Genomic DNA, 17,529 nt, shown 5'->3' on the forward strand with positions numbered 1-17,529 from the left:
GTCAGCTCTTCGAACTGCAAAGCACTCTATAAAGTAGCCCTGTGTTGCGCGGTGGAGGAAGGAGAGGTGGTCCCAGGCGTGGATGCAACAGAAGTGGAACTCTACGATTTCATCGTTGATTTCATGCGAGGAGATCAACTGCAGAGTCTAGAGGACCAAGGAATGGGCCGCCTGCTGGCACTTCTTGACCTCGTTCATGAGTTGACTGCTACAGAACAAGGTTTTGCCTCCAACATCGAAGAAAACGAAGAGACTGTGGGACTGGTATCGCAATCTGCATCAACATCAGTAGCTTCCAGGGCGCAGGTAGCACAAACTACAGGTCTGACATCACATGCAAGAGCTAAACAAACTGTTTCATTGCCTAGAGTGTCTGAACAAATGACTGGTCTGATCAAATTCTCTGATGTTGCATCTTATCTGCCACGTAGAGAGTTTAAAATTTATGGTGGACAAATTTCTGATTCAAATTCAGATTTGAGTTTCAACAGCATTTGCAAGCAAATTGATGAAGGTATTGCAGATAATTTCACAGAGACAGAAATCATTCGAACAGTGTTAAAGGTAATCAAACCTGGTACCTTCAAAGAAATGCTTATCACAAAAGACAGCCTTACAGTAGCTGAGTTGAAACGGTTCCTTAGAGCTCACCTGAGGGACAAAAGCAGTACTGAATTATTTCAGGAATTGAGTAATGCAAAACAACAGGACAAAGAGTCCCCCCAACAGTTTGTGTATAGGTTAATGGGGCTTAAGCAGAGAGTGTTGTTTGCTTCAGAACAAACCGAATCTGAGTTTCAGTATGATCGTAAACTGGTCCAAGGTGTTTTCCTACACTCACTGTATCAGGGTCTGAATGAAAAATACACATTTGTTCGGAGGGACATTAAAGCAGCAATAGCAACCCAGGCAGCCACAGATGATCAGATCCTAGAACTGATTACACAGTCTGTTAGTGAGGAAACTGAAAGACAAAAACGAATAGGTCACACCAACAAGTCCAAAGTCACAATTTCAAGTGTAACACAGCAGGATGATGTGGTTGGGCAGTGTTCTCCCCTGAGTCTTGCAGAAGTTAAAGCCAATCGTGATGCCATTCAGGAACTTTCTGCTCAAGTATCTGTGCTGACCAAGAATCTGGAGAAAGTTGTCATGTCCATGGGCCCTTGTGTTCAACAGCAAACAAAAGTAGTCACCGCAAGTGCTCAACAGCTATTAAAATCGGAAGTGAAGGGAAAATGCAAGCAGTGTATATCCCAGAATGTTGAAGTGTGTACTCACTGTTTCTTCTGTGGTCAAGCAGGACACCGAGCTGTGGGCTGTCTCATGAAAAGTCGAGCGTTAAAAGAGAGGAGGTCACTGGGGAGGGACCACCAGTGACCGCAGATGATCTTGTGTCCCAAACTACTCCCCATGCACCCAGAGGTGAGAAACCTGTAACACAAAACACATACAGCAGAGCAATTGAGACTGTAGAGAAACGTGTTGCACAGCTGATTGGCAGTCGCTGCATGATAACTTGCCATTTAAATGGTGTCCGGGCTCAAATGCTTTTGGACAGTGGAGCCCAGGTCAGTATTGTTGGACGGGTGTGGCTAAAGCAATACTTACCAAACATTGAAATCCAACCACTAGAATCTCTACTAGCGGATTGCCAGCTTCATGTCACTGCAGCAAATGGAACAACCGTACCCTTTGATGGATGGGTTGAGGTTTTATTACAAATCTCAAGTGGCAAACAAAACAAAATTGCCATCCAAGTGCCCTTTTTGGTGAGTCAAAAATGCATGGACTGTCCACTGCTAGGTTTCAATGTAATTGAGGAGATCATAAGGGAGAGTAATAGTTGTGCGAATAACATCAGCCTAATTGATCTTCTATCTGAGGCCTTGCAGATGCACAAAGGTGCCGCTGAAACCTTGGTGTCCACAGTGAACTCCTCTCAAGACTGTAATGCAATCTGTAAAGTGAAGACTGGGAAGCTCGGAGTCACCATCCCCTGTAGTCAAGTCCTAGAGGTAAGATGTCGAGTAAAAGCATGGCACAAGGGTGGAACCATGATATTTGAACCAGCGTCAGGAAGTGTCATACCAGAAGGACTGGAGTTGTTTCCTGCTGTTGTAAATGTGCCTCCTGGTGCTTCAAAGACAGTGAAAATTCCAATTCAAAATTCCACAAACCATAACATTTACCTACCTCAGAGACTTGTGTTGGGTAGTATCGAACCCATCAGCGAAATGAGACCAATATGCCCATCCTCCAGTGTTCAGCATTCAGATAAGCAGATCAATGGTGCACTTTTGTGTTCATCCCAGGTCATGTCAGCAGATGATATCGGTCAAAGAGAAGATCATGAGAGGAGAGTTGTAGAAAAATGGCACCCACCTGTTGATCTTGAACACCTTGAAAAACGGGAACAAGAGATTGTAAGAGAAATGTTGTTTGATGAGTCAGATGTGTTCGCTCAGGATGAGGGAGACATCGGGTGTATTTCTGATCTTCAGCTGAAAATCCATCTATCAGATAAAACACCAGTCCAGAGGTGTTATAATGCCATCCCAAAACCCCTTTATAAGGAGGTCAAAGACTATGTGCAAAACCTGTTGAACAGAGGTTGGATCAAGAAGTCATCCTCATCATATTCGTCACCAGTGGTATGCGTTCGAAAGAAAGACAGCAGCTTGCGCTTGTGTGTCGATTTTCGAGATCTTAACCGTAAGACCATCCCTGATCGACATCCACTTCCCAGAATTCAAGATCTGTTAGACAGCCTTGGGGAAATTCTTGGTTTTCCATTCTGGATCAGGGGAGCGCATACCATCAGGGATTTGTGAGTGAAGACTCTAGACATGTTACTGCCTTTAATACTCCATGGGGATTATACGAGTGGGTTCGTATTCCCTTTGGGTTGACGAACGCCCCAGCTGCATTTCAGCGATGCATGGAAGGAGTTTTGGAGGGTGTTAGAGATGAGTGCTGCGCCCCTTATTTAGATGATGTACTTTGTTACTCAAAGTCTTTCGACGATCATGTCAATCATCTCAGAAATGTGTTTCGTAAGATGAAGGAGCATGGAATTAAACTTCGACCAAAAAAATGCGAACTATTTAAAAGTCAAGTGAGATACATTGGCCGCTTGGTGTCAGGAGATGGAATTCAGATAGACCCAGCAGACTTGGAGGCAGTCAGAGCTTTGAAGAACAAGGAACCCCGCACCGTGGGAGAAGTGCGGACTCTGCTGGGATTCCTGAGCTATTACAGATCCTATATACAAGATTTTTCTAGACTGGCCAAGCCACTCTTTGAGCTTCTCCAACGACCACCTGGAACAAATGAGAGTACACAAAATCCCCAGGTTCTCAGTCGTCGGGGTGCACTAAGAAAGAGCGAAAAAGGGCAACTGAGCTCCAGAACGCCAGTCATTTGGACTGAAGAACATCAGAGTGTCGTTTCCAAATTTGTTGACATGTTGACAAGCCCGCCAGTGCTAGCTTACCCAGATTTTGACCTACCCTTTGTATTACACACGGATGCTTCCAATGAAGGTTTAGGGGCCGTGCTGTATCAGCAACAGGGCAATAAACTCCGTGTCATTGGGTATGGGTCCCGCACGTTAACCCCAGTGGAAAAGAACTACCACCTACACTCGGGTAAACTGGAATTTCTGGCGCTCAAATGGGCCATCTGTGATAAGTTTAGAGATTATCTCTACTATGCTCCAACATTCACAGTTTACACCGATAACAATCCACTAACGTATGTCCTCAGCACAGCAAGGTTGAATGCGGTAGGGCAGCGCTGGGTGGGTGAGTTAGCAGACTTTCACTTCGACATCCGATACAGACCGGGTAAAGCAAATGCTGATGCCGATACTCTGTCAAGACACCCCCTGAAACTGACAGAAGTCATGGGTGAACACACAGAAACATTATCACCTGAAACTGTGTCTGCTGTTTGGCAGGGTAGTAAAGCTGTGGCTGACAGTGATGTTCCTTGGGTTGCCGCTTTAGAGCTCAACAGTCCAAGAGAAGAGATCATATGCACTAAGGGCAGTATCTCCTCAGTCACACCTGAAAGCATCAAAGCTGCACAACGAGGTGATCCAGCAATAAGTGAGATAATCAAGTTGAAAGAACAGAGCTGGACACCAAATGAAAAAGACAAAAGTATGATGGGAAAAGAAACAAGGAGACTACTCTTTGAATGGCCCAAACTGGGGCTAGAGGATGGGATTTTGTACAGAAAAACAGGACAGAACAAGCAATTAGTGCTCCCTCCGCAGTTCAAAACAACAGTACTTAAAAAGTTGCACAACGAAATGGGACATGTAGGAGTAGAAAAAGTGCTCCATCTTGCTCGTGAACGATTCTATTGGCCCTCAATGAGGAAGGAGATTGAGGAGTATGTAACAACCAAGTGTGCCTGCATAAAACAAAAGCATCCGCATGTCCATCAACGAGCACCCATGGGTTCCATTACATCCAGTTCCCCGTTTGAGCTTGTGAGTGTGGATTACTTACATCTGGAGCCAAGCAAGGGTGGTTGTGAGTATATTCTTCTGCTGATAGACCACTTCACCCGCTTCGCACAGGCATATCCAACGAGAAACAAGTCTGGTAAAACTGCCGCCGAAAAGATCTTCCAGGACTTCATTCCTCGGTTTGGGTACCCCGAAAAACTCCACCACGACCAGGGCAGAGAGTTTGAAAACCACCTGTTTCAGAGGTTACAACAGCTGTCCGGAATCGCCCACTCAAGAACCACACCATACCACCCTCAGTGTAACCCTGTGGAGAGGTTAAACCGGACAATTCTGCAAATGCTCAGGACTCTGGAGGAGGAAAAAAAAAAGGAATGGAAAGACTACTTGCCTCACATTGTGCATGCTTATAATTGCACCAGGCATGAAGCAACCGGCTACTCTCCATTCTTCCTTTTGTACGGCAGATCACCCCGATTGCCTGTCGACTTGCTGTTTAACCTGGAAAACAAGACAGAGAGTTCAAATCAACAAGTTTTTGCACAAAAATGGGAAGACAGAATGAGGCAAGCATATCAAATTGCGAAGGAGAACAGCCAGAAGTCTTCAGCAAAGGGCAAGAAATACTATGACCGAGCAGTAAGAGGTGCCATTCTTCAACCAGGAGACCGAGTGTTGGTCAGGAACCTTTCCGAAAGAGGTGGCCCCGGAAAATTACGTGCATATTGGGAAAAGGATGTACACCGGGTCGTAGAGCGCATTGGTGATGGCCCAGTGTACAAGATACAACCTGAGACAGGTTCCAAGACTTTCCGCGTGCTTCACCGTAACCTCCTTCTTGCTGTCAATGACTTACCTTTGGAAGATCCCATGGCTGATGCTAAGGAGACAAGAAAAGGAAAACAAAGAAAACAAGTGAGAAGTCAGTTGGAGAATGAGTCAGACGCAGATGCCTCAGATGAGGAGGAGCATACTTACCGGTTCGACCATCGTATGAACATCCCTTGCTACAAATTTGTGACAGTTCCACAAACAGAGAGTGGACCCAAGACTCAGACAACCCAAACCCATTCTTACCTCCGTCCAACTGCATTGGAATTCTATCCTGATGAAAGCGTTGTTCCCACAGGGAACCGGGTTCAAGAGTTGGAACAAACCTTTGAGTCTCCATGTGTCCCTGGTCCAAGTCCACGGTCTGTGACGTCAGATAAAGATGAGGAGAGACTAAGGAATGAAGGAGATATGGTCAGAATGGCAGAAAATGAAACTGAAAGAGAAACTGAGGCGATAGAGGACGGAAATGTGAGAAGGACACAAAGAGCGGGAAAACCACGAGAAATGTTCACATATGACGTTCTGGGCAAACCATCATATCGACCTTGGAGAGCAGAAGCAAAGGCACTTTGGTCTACGCAACAATACATCCCACATGAAAATGCTCTTTACTACCAGTATATGCCCACTCATCCCTGCTGTCATTGGTATCCTAATGGTTACTGAGGTAGTGTTTTGAAAAAAAATATCAAAGTAAAAACAAAAATAAAAAAACGAGTTTCAGAGGTAATTCAGATGTCAGGAGCCATCTAAGAAAGTAGGGGAGAGTGTAATGGAATGATAAAATGTAATTTTGAAAATTGACCCCCCCCCATTAATATGTGTATACATTTCCTCATGTTTTCTTTTTTTTTTTCTCTTTTCTTTTCACAAAATGATAACATTTCAGTTAAGGTTAAACATCTTTGTGGCACTACACCGCCATACCTCTAGATGGCGCATTACGCACATATGAATAATGCGAGAGATTTACTTCCCCCTGTTCGGCGCGCTCAGTAATAAACTGACTGCCGCCGTGGAAAGATATAACTTTTGTCTTCTCATGTTTTTACAGGTATCGAGTATATTTTATTAAAAAAAAGATTAATTTCATTGTACTTGTGTGAATCGACAGGGGTGATGCAAAGAGTTTAAGCGAGTTATGAAGTGTATTTAATCTAAAAAAGTGTTTTAATTCACAAAGAATTATAAAAAACGGCTAAAGAGCAAGTTTATTCATGTTTCATGCCTGTTTATGTTGATTGACATTAGAAAAATGTTTATTAGACTAAGATATTGAGTTCATGTCTGATATATTATCGTTTTAGAAACGTTTTAGAATTACATTTCTTAGTGCATGTTGTATTCTCGTTTGTATCGCCATTTTGAGTGTTCAGCACATGTATTGTTTCAGTGTCTGCATGTGCGTGAGTTAAAAAGAATAAGACTAATTCTATCAAACTAATATATAATGACATCTAAAGTATTTTCATTATTGTAAAGTATATGATTATTATTATAAATCTATGTAAGATTCTAAATGCATATAATGCATACCTGCATATAAACTTATGTGTTAACATACAAGTATACATATTTGTACAAAGGTGTATTTTGAATATGTTTATCTAGTGTATTAATGGATTTGTTTGTTTCAGTGTATTCCATCAAATGCACTTTGAGTGTTAAAGTTTTGAAACATTGAATCTTTTTCAGAAGTTAAATGAATTAAAAGAAAGAAACTATTGCAGTAATAAACTGACTGCCGCCGTGGAAAGATATAACTTTTGTCTTCTCATGTTTTTACAGTTTATGCACCGATCCACAGTGTACACTGCCTGTATATCATTTGCCGCCGTCTCAGGTATCCCTTAGATCTGAGGACGGTAACAGAAACATTAAAGGCGAACGTTCTAAAATAACGGTCGCCTTAAAAAAACTCACTCTGGGGGGACAGTTAGAATATTTTAAACTCACGATCGAAAGGGTTAAAAATCATATTTCAAAAACAGCCTTCTTCCACCTCAGAAACATTGCTTAGATATGGAATATGTTATCTGTTTCTGACGCAGAAAAGTTAGTTCATGCTTTCATGACGTCTCGACTAGATTACTGTAATGCATTATTAGCTGGTTGTCCTGCATCCTCAATAAACAAGCTACAGTTAGTCCAAAATGCCGCCGCTAGAGTTCTTACGAGATCAAGAAAATATGATCATATAACACCGATTTTATCATCACTGCATTGGTTACCTATAAAGTTCCGTATTAATTACAAGGTATTGCTACTGACTTATAAAGCCCTAAACGGCTTTGCTCCTGTGTACTTAACCAATCTTCTATCGCCCTACAATCCTTCACGCTCTTTAAGATCACAAAACTCTGGACTTCTGGTTGTACCTAGGATAGTTAAGTCCACTAAAGGAGGGAGAGCGTTTTCACATTTGGCTCAGAAACTCTGGAATAGCCTTCCAGATAATGTTAGGGGATCAGACTCGCTCACCCAGTTTAAATCTAGATTAAAGATGCATCTCTTTAGCCAAGCATTCACATAATGCATTTCATGTCAGATCAATTGCACATGACTATCTTTGCTTAATGTTATGAACAGCAGCTACGCTAATTATTCTCTATTTGATTTTCTGTTTTACCTCAGAATGCCCGTCACCTAAATTAACCTTTTTAAGTTAAGTTTAAGTTTTAAGTTTTTTATAACCTAAATTAAGTTTGCTCAACAAACTATTATTTGTTTAAATGGACTTGTTGTAGTCTTGTTGTATGAACCTAACTTAATTGTGCGGAAAAGTTTTCCTTAATTCAATTTCGTTCAAAGAACAAATTATTTTTTTGAGCGTAGAGGAATCATTTAGGTAAAAATTGTGACAAAAATCATACAGTGTGCACTCAGCTCGTTATTGCAAGACAAAGAACAGAGGCAAACGAAGGGTTTAAACACACAGGGAGAGTAAACAACAGAAAAACAACAGGTGTAGAACTAATTAACAACCAAGGAAAGGAATGATGATCAAGAACACAGGCAAATGATCCAATCAAAAACACACTGAAACTAAACAGGACCGTTACACTTTTGGAACGATATGAGAGGCGGTGCAAAATCATTTAAAATGTCAGGATTTTGATACAAACATTTGGAAGAATGTGCACAATAATGTTTAAAATCAGATCTGGAATGTGCATTAAAATTTTTTTGACAAAAAAAAAAAACAAAAAAACATTCTAAACACTTTTTAATGCTTATTTTCATTGGGTTACTAAAATAGTATTAGATATAAAAGAAGAAAAATAATTAGGCAGAATTTGATTTCATTTTGACTTATAGTTCCCTGATCAATGAAGGACGGGAGCAGAGCTGAAGTGTTTCAGAAGCCTGTTATACATATTATTTTTTGGTTTTGTCTTGTTAGTGGCAAAGAAATCTTTATTTACTCTTATTCTAATCAAACTTTCAAAGCTTGTAAGTACGACATTCCCTGAACTTCCAGTTGTCTGAGTGAAATCTTGGTACAACCACTGCTGTAAAACCAGCACCCATCTAAGAAGTAAATTAATAATTTGCATACTTAAAATGAAAGAAATGTAGACCTTATCATGAGAACTGTTTCATTTGTGAGATAAAAAGCACTGCATGATCAGAGATAACATTTAAACAAAGAACAAACACTGTATGTGAGAGCGAGACTCTACTGTACACAGAAGAACAAAGAGTCTGGAGAAAAACACACAAGTTTCACACAAAGCAGTCAGACAGCATATATGAATACTAATGGCAGAAACAAACAAAATATAAAGTAATCTATTAGGTACAGTCAGGTGTCATTTGATCAAATTGTTGTTAATGGACATTTTGGTGTAGTTATCAGATCAGAAGAATCTAAGCATTCTGATGTCATAATGTTGTGATGACCTAATTTCTCTTAGTAGTAAGATTAATATTCCTTTATTACTGCAAAATCAGGTCTCAATTATTTTAATAAAGTTTTATTTATTCATTTACTACAACTTGTGCATCATATTCTAAAATGTACGATAAAAAAGCATTTTGAACATTTGTGTTCCGCTGAGGAAGTATGGGAAAGTCTGTAACACTCTATTTTACAGTGTCCGTTACATTTAGTTACTACAGTAATAACTAAGTTATACATAATTTCATGCAACTTGCCCTAAACCAAACCCTAATTCTAACCTGAACCCTATAGTAAGTATGTTAATTATTATTATTCAGTACTTAAATTATGAATTACACTGTGACATGGACACATTAAGATAAAACACCCTATTTTAACAATCTAAGCACATGGTCTAAAGTGCACGGCGCAAGTGCAGTTTGGGCATGTCTGAATCCACTTTTGCTAGTTTAACGACAGAAAAAATGGTTGCCGCACCAGGTGCATGGTCTAAAAGGGTTGTACCTATTCTCTTAATGAGTCATGGGTGTGTATGTGCAATAAACCAATCAAAGTCTCATCACCCATTCCCTTTAAAAGCCTGTTGCGCTCGTGCCATGGCGGATTCGCTATTTACATGGTGGAATTTGCAAGCGGAAAGACTGAGTGCTTCTCTAGAGAGGAATGGTTTTATTTTTAATATTTGGCATGTTTGTGTGCTGTTGCGTGGCCCTGTGTGTGTAACAAGAAGTGTACACGCGTATTACTTATGCATATTACTAATGCGACCTTAAATAACAAACAAAAAAAAACAAAAAAACTTTGCCATTGACTTTAGACCAGGATTTTGTTGATCAATGGCGCAGTCGTTTTCAGTTGCCTCAAAATAGCAACACGCCAACAATGCATCTGAACACACCTAGTTTTCAGACCAGCACGCCCATGGGCACACAAATGGACACGAGCGCATTTGCTATTTAAACAACGTGGCACTGGATGTGAAAATGGTAACTCTGTTGGGCTGAAACTAGCAAAAAACACTTGCGGCGCGCCTGGATATGATAGGGCTCTAAGCGTTCCTGAGAAGTCATATTGGTTTTGTAAGACGTGGCATGATAAAACGCTCCGTTCTTCACTCACCTCATCTGGTTCGGTAATCACCACGGCTGGCATTCCTTCCTCTAGATCGTAGCTTCTCTGTGCCATGCGATTCTCATGATCTTGCTTTAGTTCCTCCTGGTCAAACCCCTCGTTCTTTAGGGTCTGATCAGGTTCACTTTCGGTAGGATCCTGCCTCTGACTGTGACTCTGACTGGCTGCGGACTCATCTGTGAAGGCCAGAACTGGTGCTGGCGTGGAGGTCATGAGGTCTGGCTCTAGTCCATCTCCGGTGAGATGTTTTAGCCCCTCACAACTGTGCTGCTCTGATCCTAAAGTGTGCGAAGATGATGGAATGAAGTCAGTCGTCGAAAACTCAGGCTCCTAAAAATACAGAAAATAACATGTGTATGAACTAAATACAATTGAACAAACCAACCAATAGCTACAATTACAAATCTCTTTTTTTTTTTTTATACATTTCCTTATATATGATATGTTTTATTATACAAAATGATATATAATGTGCATAACACCCTAAATATACACACTTGTTTTTATTTTTGGAGTTTTGCTGCAACAAATTTTTGCAGCAAACAGGGTCCCTTGCCTTAAGGTAAAATGAGCTCTTCCATGACTTCTTGAAAGCAATAAAGGAACAAACCCAATATTCTTTAGAAACACAACTATTAAATATGCTATAATTGTCAAACTTCCAAGCGTGGTGTGGATAGAAGGCAGGATGAAGATGATTAATTCAAATAGAGTTTATTAGTAGAACGCAAACCTTAGCCAAACTCTTGAGGAGAACTGACCATGAGAACAGAAACACAGGCATATAAATACTGAGTAAAAAAAGATGATTGGCTAAACACAGGTGTTAAACGAGGGAACAAAAGAGACAGGAAACTGATGAATGCAAACTAAAAGTCCATGAAAATTGAACATAATCGTGAAAGATAGAATTAATACAATAAAAAGTAGGTAGTTTACAATATGTTTATAAATTAACATTTTTTTTCTTGTCCCACTTGGTCTTAAACCTTTTTAGTTGTATCCAAAAATGAATTAAAGTGCTAGTTCACCCAAAAATGAAAATTCTGCTACTCACATTCATGTCATTCCACACCCGTAAGACCTTCGTTGATCTTTGGAACACGAATTAAGATATTTTTGATAAAATCAGACGTACGGTGGCTGAGAGAGCTCAACGCGCTGATGGCTCAGTGAGGCCTGCGTCGCCAGCAATAACACACTCTTTTTCAATGCCCAGAAAGCTACTAAAAACATTTTTAAAACAGTTCATGTGACAATAGTTGTTCAACCTTAATATTATAAAGTGACGAGAATACTTTTTGTGCGCCAAAAATAACAAAATAGCGACTTTATTCCACAATATCTAGTGATGGGTGATTTCAAAACACTGCTTAATGAAGCTTCAAATCTTTACGAATCATTTGTTTTGAATCAGTGGTTCGGAGCGCGTATCAAACTGCCAAAGTTACATGAACTATTGAAGTTTCAAAACGCTTATGACGTAACAAAGCCTCGTTTACTGAAATCATGTGATTTTGGCGCTCTGAACCACTTATTCAAAACATATGATTCGTACAGATTCGAAGCTTCATGAAGCAGTGGTTTGAAAACGCCCCTCACTAGATATTGTGGAATAAAGTCACTATTTTGTTATTTTTGGAGCACAAAAAGTTTTCTAGTCGCTTTATAATATTAAGGTTGAACCTCTGTACTCACATTAAATATGTTTTTAGTAGCTTTATGGCCATTGAAAAAGGGAGTGTTATTGCTGGCAATGCAGGCCTTACTGAGCCATTGGATTTGATCAGAAATATCTTAATTTGTATCCGGAAGATGAACAAAGGTCTTATGGGTGTGGAATGACAGAATTTTCATTTTTGGGTGAACTAACACTTTAAGTGTGTTCACATTTGAAGTTCAGTTCTCTTAGTTCTTTTGGTCTGGAGCAAAAAAGAAAATTATACATTTAGTCCTGGTTCACTTAGAATTCACACTGTCCTTATTAACACTGAACCTAAAGACAAAACTGAACCTAATAATAATAATAATAATGATAAAAACTTCTTTTATGTTGTATTTTGCGGCAGAACTTCCAAAACAATGCTGTGTGCTGGGCTAAATGCAATCTTTGATATGTGTACATATGATGGTATTTTACCAGCGGAGAAAATGTACATAAATGAGTCAAAACAGCGGCAGTTATTCCTCCGTTACACACAAACGGAGGAGACGTGATTCTGATGCCTGTACCAAACTGTGATGGGCAACATCACAACTATGACAAGAAAAAACAGGTATGCTTGAGCATTCAGTCCTTTTAGGGTCAAATCTTGTGACATCACATCCTGTTTTTGGTTTGTTGAGATGTCTTTGGTCCGTGTTGCATTCATATTTTAGTCGAACCTCACCAGAATTCATTTAAAAGCGGACCGAAACCCCTGAAAATGTGTGTCTAGGTCCACTTGTTTAGGGTGTATCAGGGTTCAGATGGTATCATCCACACTTCAATCAAATCAAATGAATCATACTAACAGAGCAATCACACCAGTGTTAGTTTTAATCGAAGCAAACCTGGTGCGAGCACACCCTTAAATTACAGTTTATGTACCTCATGATTTCTCAAAAAAAAAAAAAAAAAACTGCAACATTTCATAAAATCATGACATGTATAGGAAAATTTGTTTATCAATAACTACAAACCGACATTTGGTAGCAAACTGTCTAGCTTCTACTGAATGATAGCTTAATTTAATCTAAATATGCAACCCATTCTGGCATATTTATTGCTCAAGTCACACCAAGCCATCATTAAACAAACATTACCGCACTAACTTCCTCTTATCGTTGCCGTAACAGCATCATGTGCTGCTTTTTGTGCTAATCTAAAACGGGCTGACAAGCACAAATACCCTTTAGCTGAGGAATAACATTTCACTCAACGCTGGCATGATTACTCTTCATTAGCCTGTAATGTGACAGTTTGACAAGTGCAGTGGCTGTTTTAGTCACCTGCTGATGCGCGTACACGGCCCAGTGGAGATGAGACCTCTCTGGAAGTGGCCATTAACCACAGTTCATCTGTCAGACTTCAGTCCATACTCAACCTCCACTACACTTCATTTGGAAAGAGAAATCCCAGTGGGCTTCGTGTCATTTATAGCAGCGGTCATGTTCATTAAGACCTCAGTGGTAGCCATGTATATTTCAGTGCTACACTTCATGTTGAGGCTTGTAACGATTTTCTTTTTTGTAAAAAAAAAAATGAGCACAGCCAATCCATTCTGAAACAAAACCCTCATCCAAAATGTTTTAGCTTTTTACCATATGCCGAAAACCGAAAACTGGAAATCAACCAGACTAGAGGTGTATAGCTTCCTTCAATGAGACGTCACATTAAAATATCCCAGCATGTCTTCCGCATGTCACAGCTGTTCTCACCTCCATTTCCACTGGCATGTCATGTCTTTCATTAGACAAGAATGTCCCAGTAAAATATCCCCCCCCCCCCTCCCATTCAAGTTGGTTTAAACAGTCAGGTTCAATGGGTATTCATTACACACGGACTGGTAACTGGCTAGGAATTGTTTTCCTATACATAATGGTTGGATGTGTAATCCAAGCCTTTTGCAATTAATTAAGAAACACTGTGTGCATGTGGCCGCTTGTACTTTGGCCCTGTCTGGACAATGACTGATTCGTCTTGGATTGAAGAAAATGTAAAGCATTTGATGTTTCTGAATACTTGTGCAATGAAGTAATTCCACTGTTAAATTTTACAGGAATCTAATTAAGCTGAAGATTCGGTGTCGGGATCTGACTAAAATGCAGACTAAACATTGATTTGTGTGACTTATTTTCATTATACAGAGAATGAAAGTTGAAAGATCTGTAAACAAAGCAGTCTTCTGTGTTGAATATTAAGTTAAGCTCTACTGACAGCACCAAACAAAACATCAAAACAAAAAGATGCACTTATAATGGATGTCTGTTAAAATACACACTGTTTTAACAGAACAACCATAAGATTTATTCATGTTGACATGAGAATGATGTGATAAAATTGTTTGCTCACCCTGTCTGTCCAAAGTTACAGTACATTAAAGTTCAAGCCCTGTCATGACCATCCAAACCTGGACATTTTCCTGCTTTTACCCTCTCCAGTGTGTTAGCCAATAGGCTTCTATTTTAAGTGCAGTTGTGCTTGTTTTACAAACTGATGTACAAAACTAAATTACTTTCTGTAGTACTCAACAGTACGTCACAGGCAGTGTGGGGCTGACGCATTACGTAACGTGAGTTATATAGTCAGGTTATATTTTAAAGTAACTAAAGTAATGCATTGCTTTTAAATTTACAACGGTTACTTTTTCAAATAAGTAATGCAAGTCACTTTGTTTTCCCTATTGACTGACAGCTCTATTGTTCCCATGTTGAGATTATATATATATATATAGTTCCAAAAATCGTTCTAAATATAGCACTGTCCACACTACAGCTATAAAGATATAGAGAAACAATATAATTGGGATCACTTTCAGAATATTTTTTTTTTCAGCTGTTTAATGATAAAACACTGACAGTCAATCAGAATCCTTTCTCATTTAAGGCCTCGCGCATTTAAAATGGCAGACGACATTGCGGAAAAGTTAATCGCTGAGGTCCAGAAAAATTTACCACTTCTGACAAGTCAACCACTCTTTTTTAGGGATACTTTAAATAAAATGGATATATGCAAAACAATCGGTCAAACCCTCGGAATAAATGGTGGAAGTATTAACAATGAGATCATAATGCCAGGCTAGCAAACAGTGTAACATAAAATGACCTCAGGTATCCAGCGCTATTTCGACAACATTGTTTTGCTTCCTTTGAAGTTGCAGTGAAAAGACTAGGTGTTGTTTTCATTCCACTATATTGACTTCATCAGCTAAACTCACTGTTAGATTAGATCGATTACACTAGCTATTCACTTGAAACATAGCATGCTGAGGACATCTGCTGGTTAAAGCTGTGTAAATGCAACAAGAACTGCAAAAACATACACTTTAAAACCACAGCGCGTGAGCAAATAGACTTTTATCATTCGTAGCTGTGGACGAAAAGATAGTTATCATTATAGTTATCTTTATAGTTATTGTTCTTGGTGTGAACGGGCCTATAGGGTAAATGCAGAGGCATTGTGTGAACATGATGGTTATTAGGGCTGTACGATATATCACGATTTATCGTAAATTTATGCACAGCTTGTCAGTGCTGTACGGCTCTGTGATCAGTAGTAAATGCTTCTCCATCTGAAAGCCAGAGGGTGCTCTTGCGCACAAACTCTAAATATACCTTACCGCAGAAGAAGATAACACGTAAGGAGCCACATCATCTCACAGAAGGATGCTCAACTGTCGTTATGAAGTGAGTTTGGACTAAAAACATCTTATTAAATGTTGTCTTTTGTTGGACAAGATGTTAATAAATGCTTCTCATGTCTGGAAAGATGTTGCTTTTTCAAATGTACATTATAAGCATCTCAAACTCGCAGTGCTTTCAGATGGATTAGCATTTGGAGCCATACCTTATTGACAAGCTACGCATAAAAAAATAAATAAAAAAATGCAGCCTTTGCGATTTCATAATTGCACTAAGAATCACGTTCTAAATGTGAAAATGCATTTACTCATCTCACTTGCGCAAAACAGAGTCAGTATTCCTCAACATGAATAAAAACAGTGAAATGCAAGCTCAAAATATTATGCAAACCTGCAACATTTAAACATGTTAAATAACACAAATATACTTTATGTATTTAATCTCACTTTATTAACCAATGTGTTTGCTGCTGAACTTCAGTGATCTAATTCAACCACACTAATAAGCCAAAATGACTTTCGATAAACATAACATTTGTTTCTCCTCTGTCCTTTTTTATGTTATTTAAAAACAATCAAGCCCAGCTTGTACCATAAAAGTAACATAAAGCATTACTTTCCATAAAAAAGTAACTAAGTAACGCAATTAGCCACATTTTTAGGGAGGAATGCAATATTGTAACACATTACTTTTAAAAGTAACTTTCCTCAACACTGGTCACACAAGCTTAACTTCGACCAAACCCACATTTTATTTAAAGAGCACTTAAAAAGAACTTCCTTAAAGTTCTGTAAAGCTTATTACAGCAGTGAGCAATAAACAGAGAAATTAGACCCGCTGTTATACCACGATGACATGGCTCTGAAAAAAATGTGTCACAATGTCCAGTCTGCAGCTGCTGTGGACACTTTAGTTAATCCATTTCTTGCTTTGATGTGTCAATTTCCATCTACTGATACGTGATATCCACAACAGCGTCTGAATACTACGAGGCTCAAAGCCACAGGATCCACCTGGGGTCAAAACACAGCATGAAACAAGGGTTCATTCAGCAAGTAGCGGCAAAAGAACACCACAAAGAGGAAATGACATGAGTTTGCAAACGAGAACTACCTTACAAGAGAAATATCTAGGGAAACAAGCAAGACAGGGCTAATCTTTGCTAGTATTAAAGCTCAGGTAAGCTGAGGAATTCCTTGAAGACTGGAGAAAGGAATTCCATATTAAACAGCAATTGGTAAACACAGATATTAATAACACGACTCAAGCAATGTTTGGCTAAAACAGGCACCATTACTCGCATGACTGCGGGGACACGTTGACTTTTTAACACTTTAGATTTCTTTTTTTTTACTTAACTGTTGATGTATGACTGTTAGGACAAACTTATTTTTATTGAGTGTAGATTACACTAAATGTTTCCACATCCCTGAAAAAGAATATAAACAAGCAAATAGCAAAATGCAACTGACTGTATCCATCTTTATGAGCAAAGAAACTGCTTAATGAAGTCATATCACCATAAAACTGACTGTGATGCATTAAATCTGATAATGTTTTTGGAAAGAGAACATTATTCATGCATAATCCTCAATCAATGCTCATTTAGCTACTGGAGTTATTGACTACTTCTGAATAAAACTATAATCTTCCGAGACAAACGATTACACACTGTAAAAAGTGAAAATGTGCCACTATTTCTACCTGATCTGATCCATTATAAACAAGAAGAAAAAAAAAAAGAAAGAAAAAAAATGCTGGGTTAAAAATGGACAAACCCAGCGTTTGGGTTGTTTTGACCTAGCAGTTGGGTTAAATGTTGGGTAGTTTTATTTAA

General features: G+C 39.2%; 1 protein-coding gene across 1 annotated transcript in view; it reads right to left on the reverse strand.

Annotated features, from left to right (window-relative positions):
* LOC137014593 (uncharacterized) overlaps positions 1 to 10,378 on the reverse strand; it is a 67,552-nt gene extending 57,174 nt beyond the window's left edge. The window contains exon 1 of the mRNA XM_067378972.1: positions 10,338 to 10,378. Coding sequence (XP_067235073.1) covers positions 10,338 to 10,370 — 33 coding nt within the window. The 5' untranslated portion in view covers positions 10,371 to 10,378. The remainder of the gene's footprint in view (positions 1 to 10,337) is intronic.
* Between the last annotated feature and the right edge of the window lie 7,151 nt (positions 10,379 to 17,529).

This window comes from Chanodichthys erythropterus, chromosome 24 (assembly GCF_024489055.1).
Source record: "Chanodichthys erythropterus isolate Z2021 chromosome 24, ASM2448905v1, whole genome shotgun sequence".
NCBI classification, from domain to species: Eukaryota; Metazoa; Chordata; class Actinopteri; order Cypriniformes; family Xenocyprididae; genus Chanodichthys; species Chanodichthys erythropterus.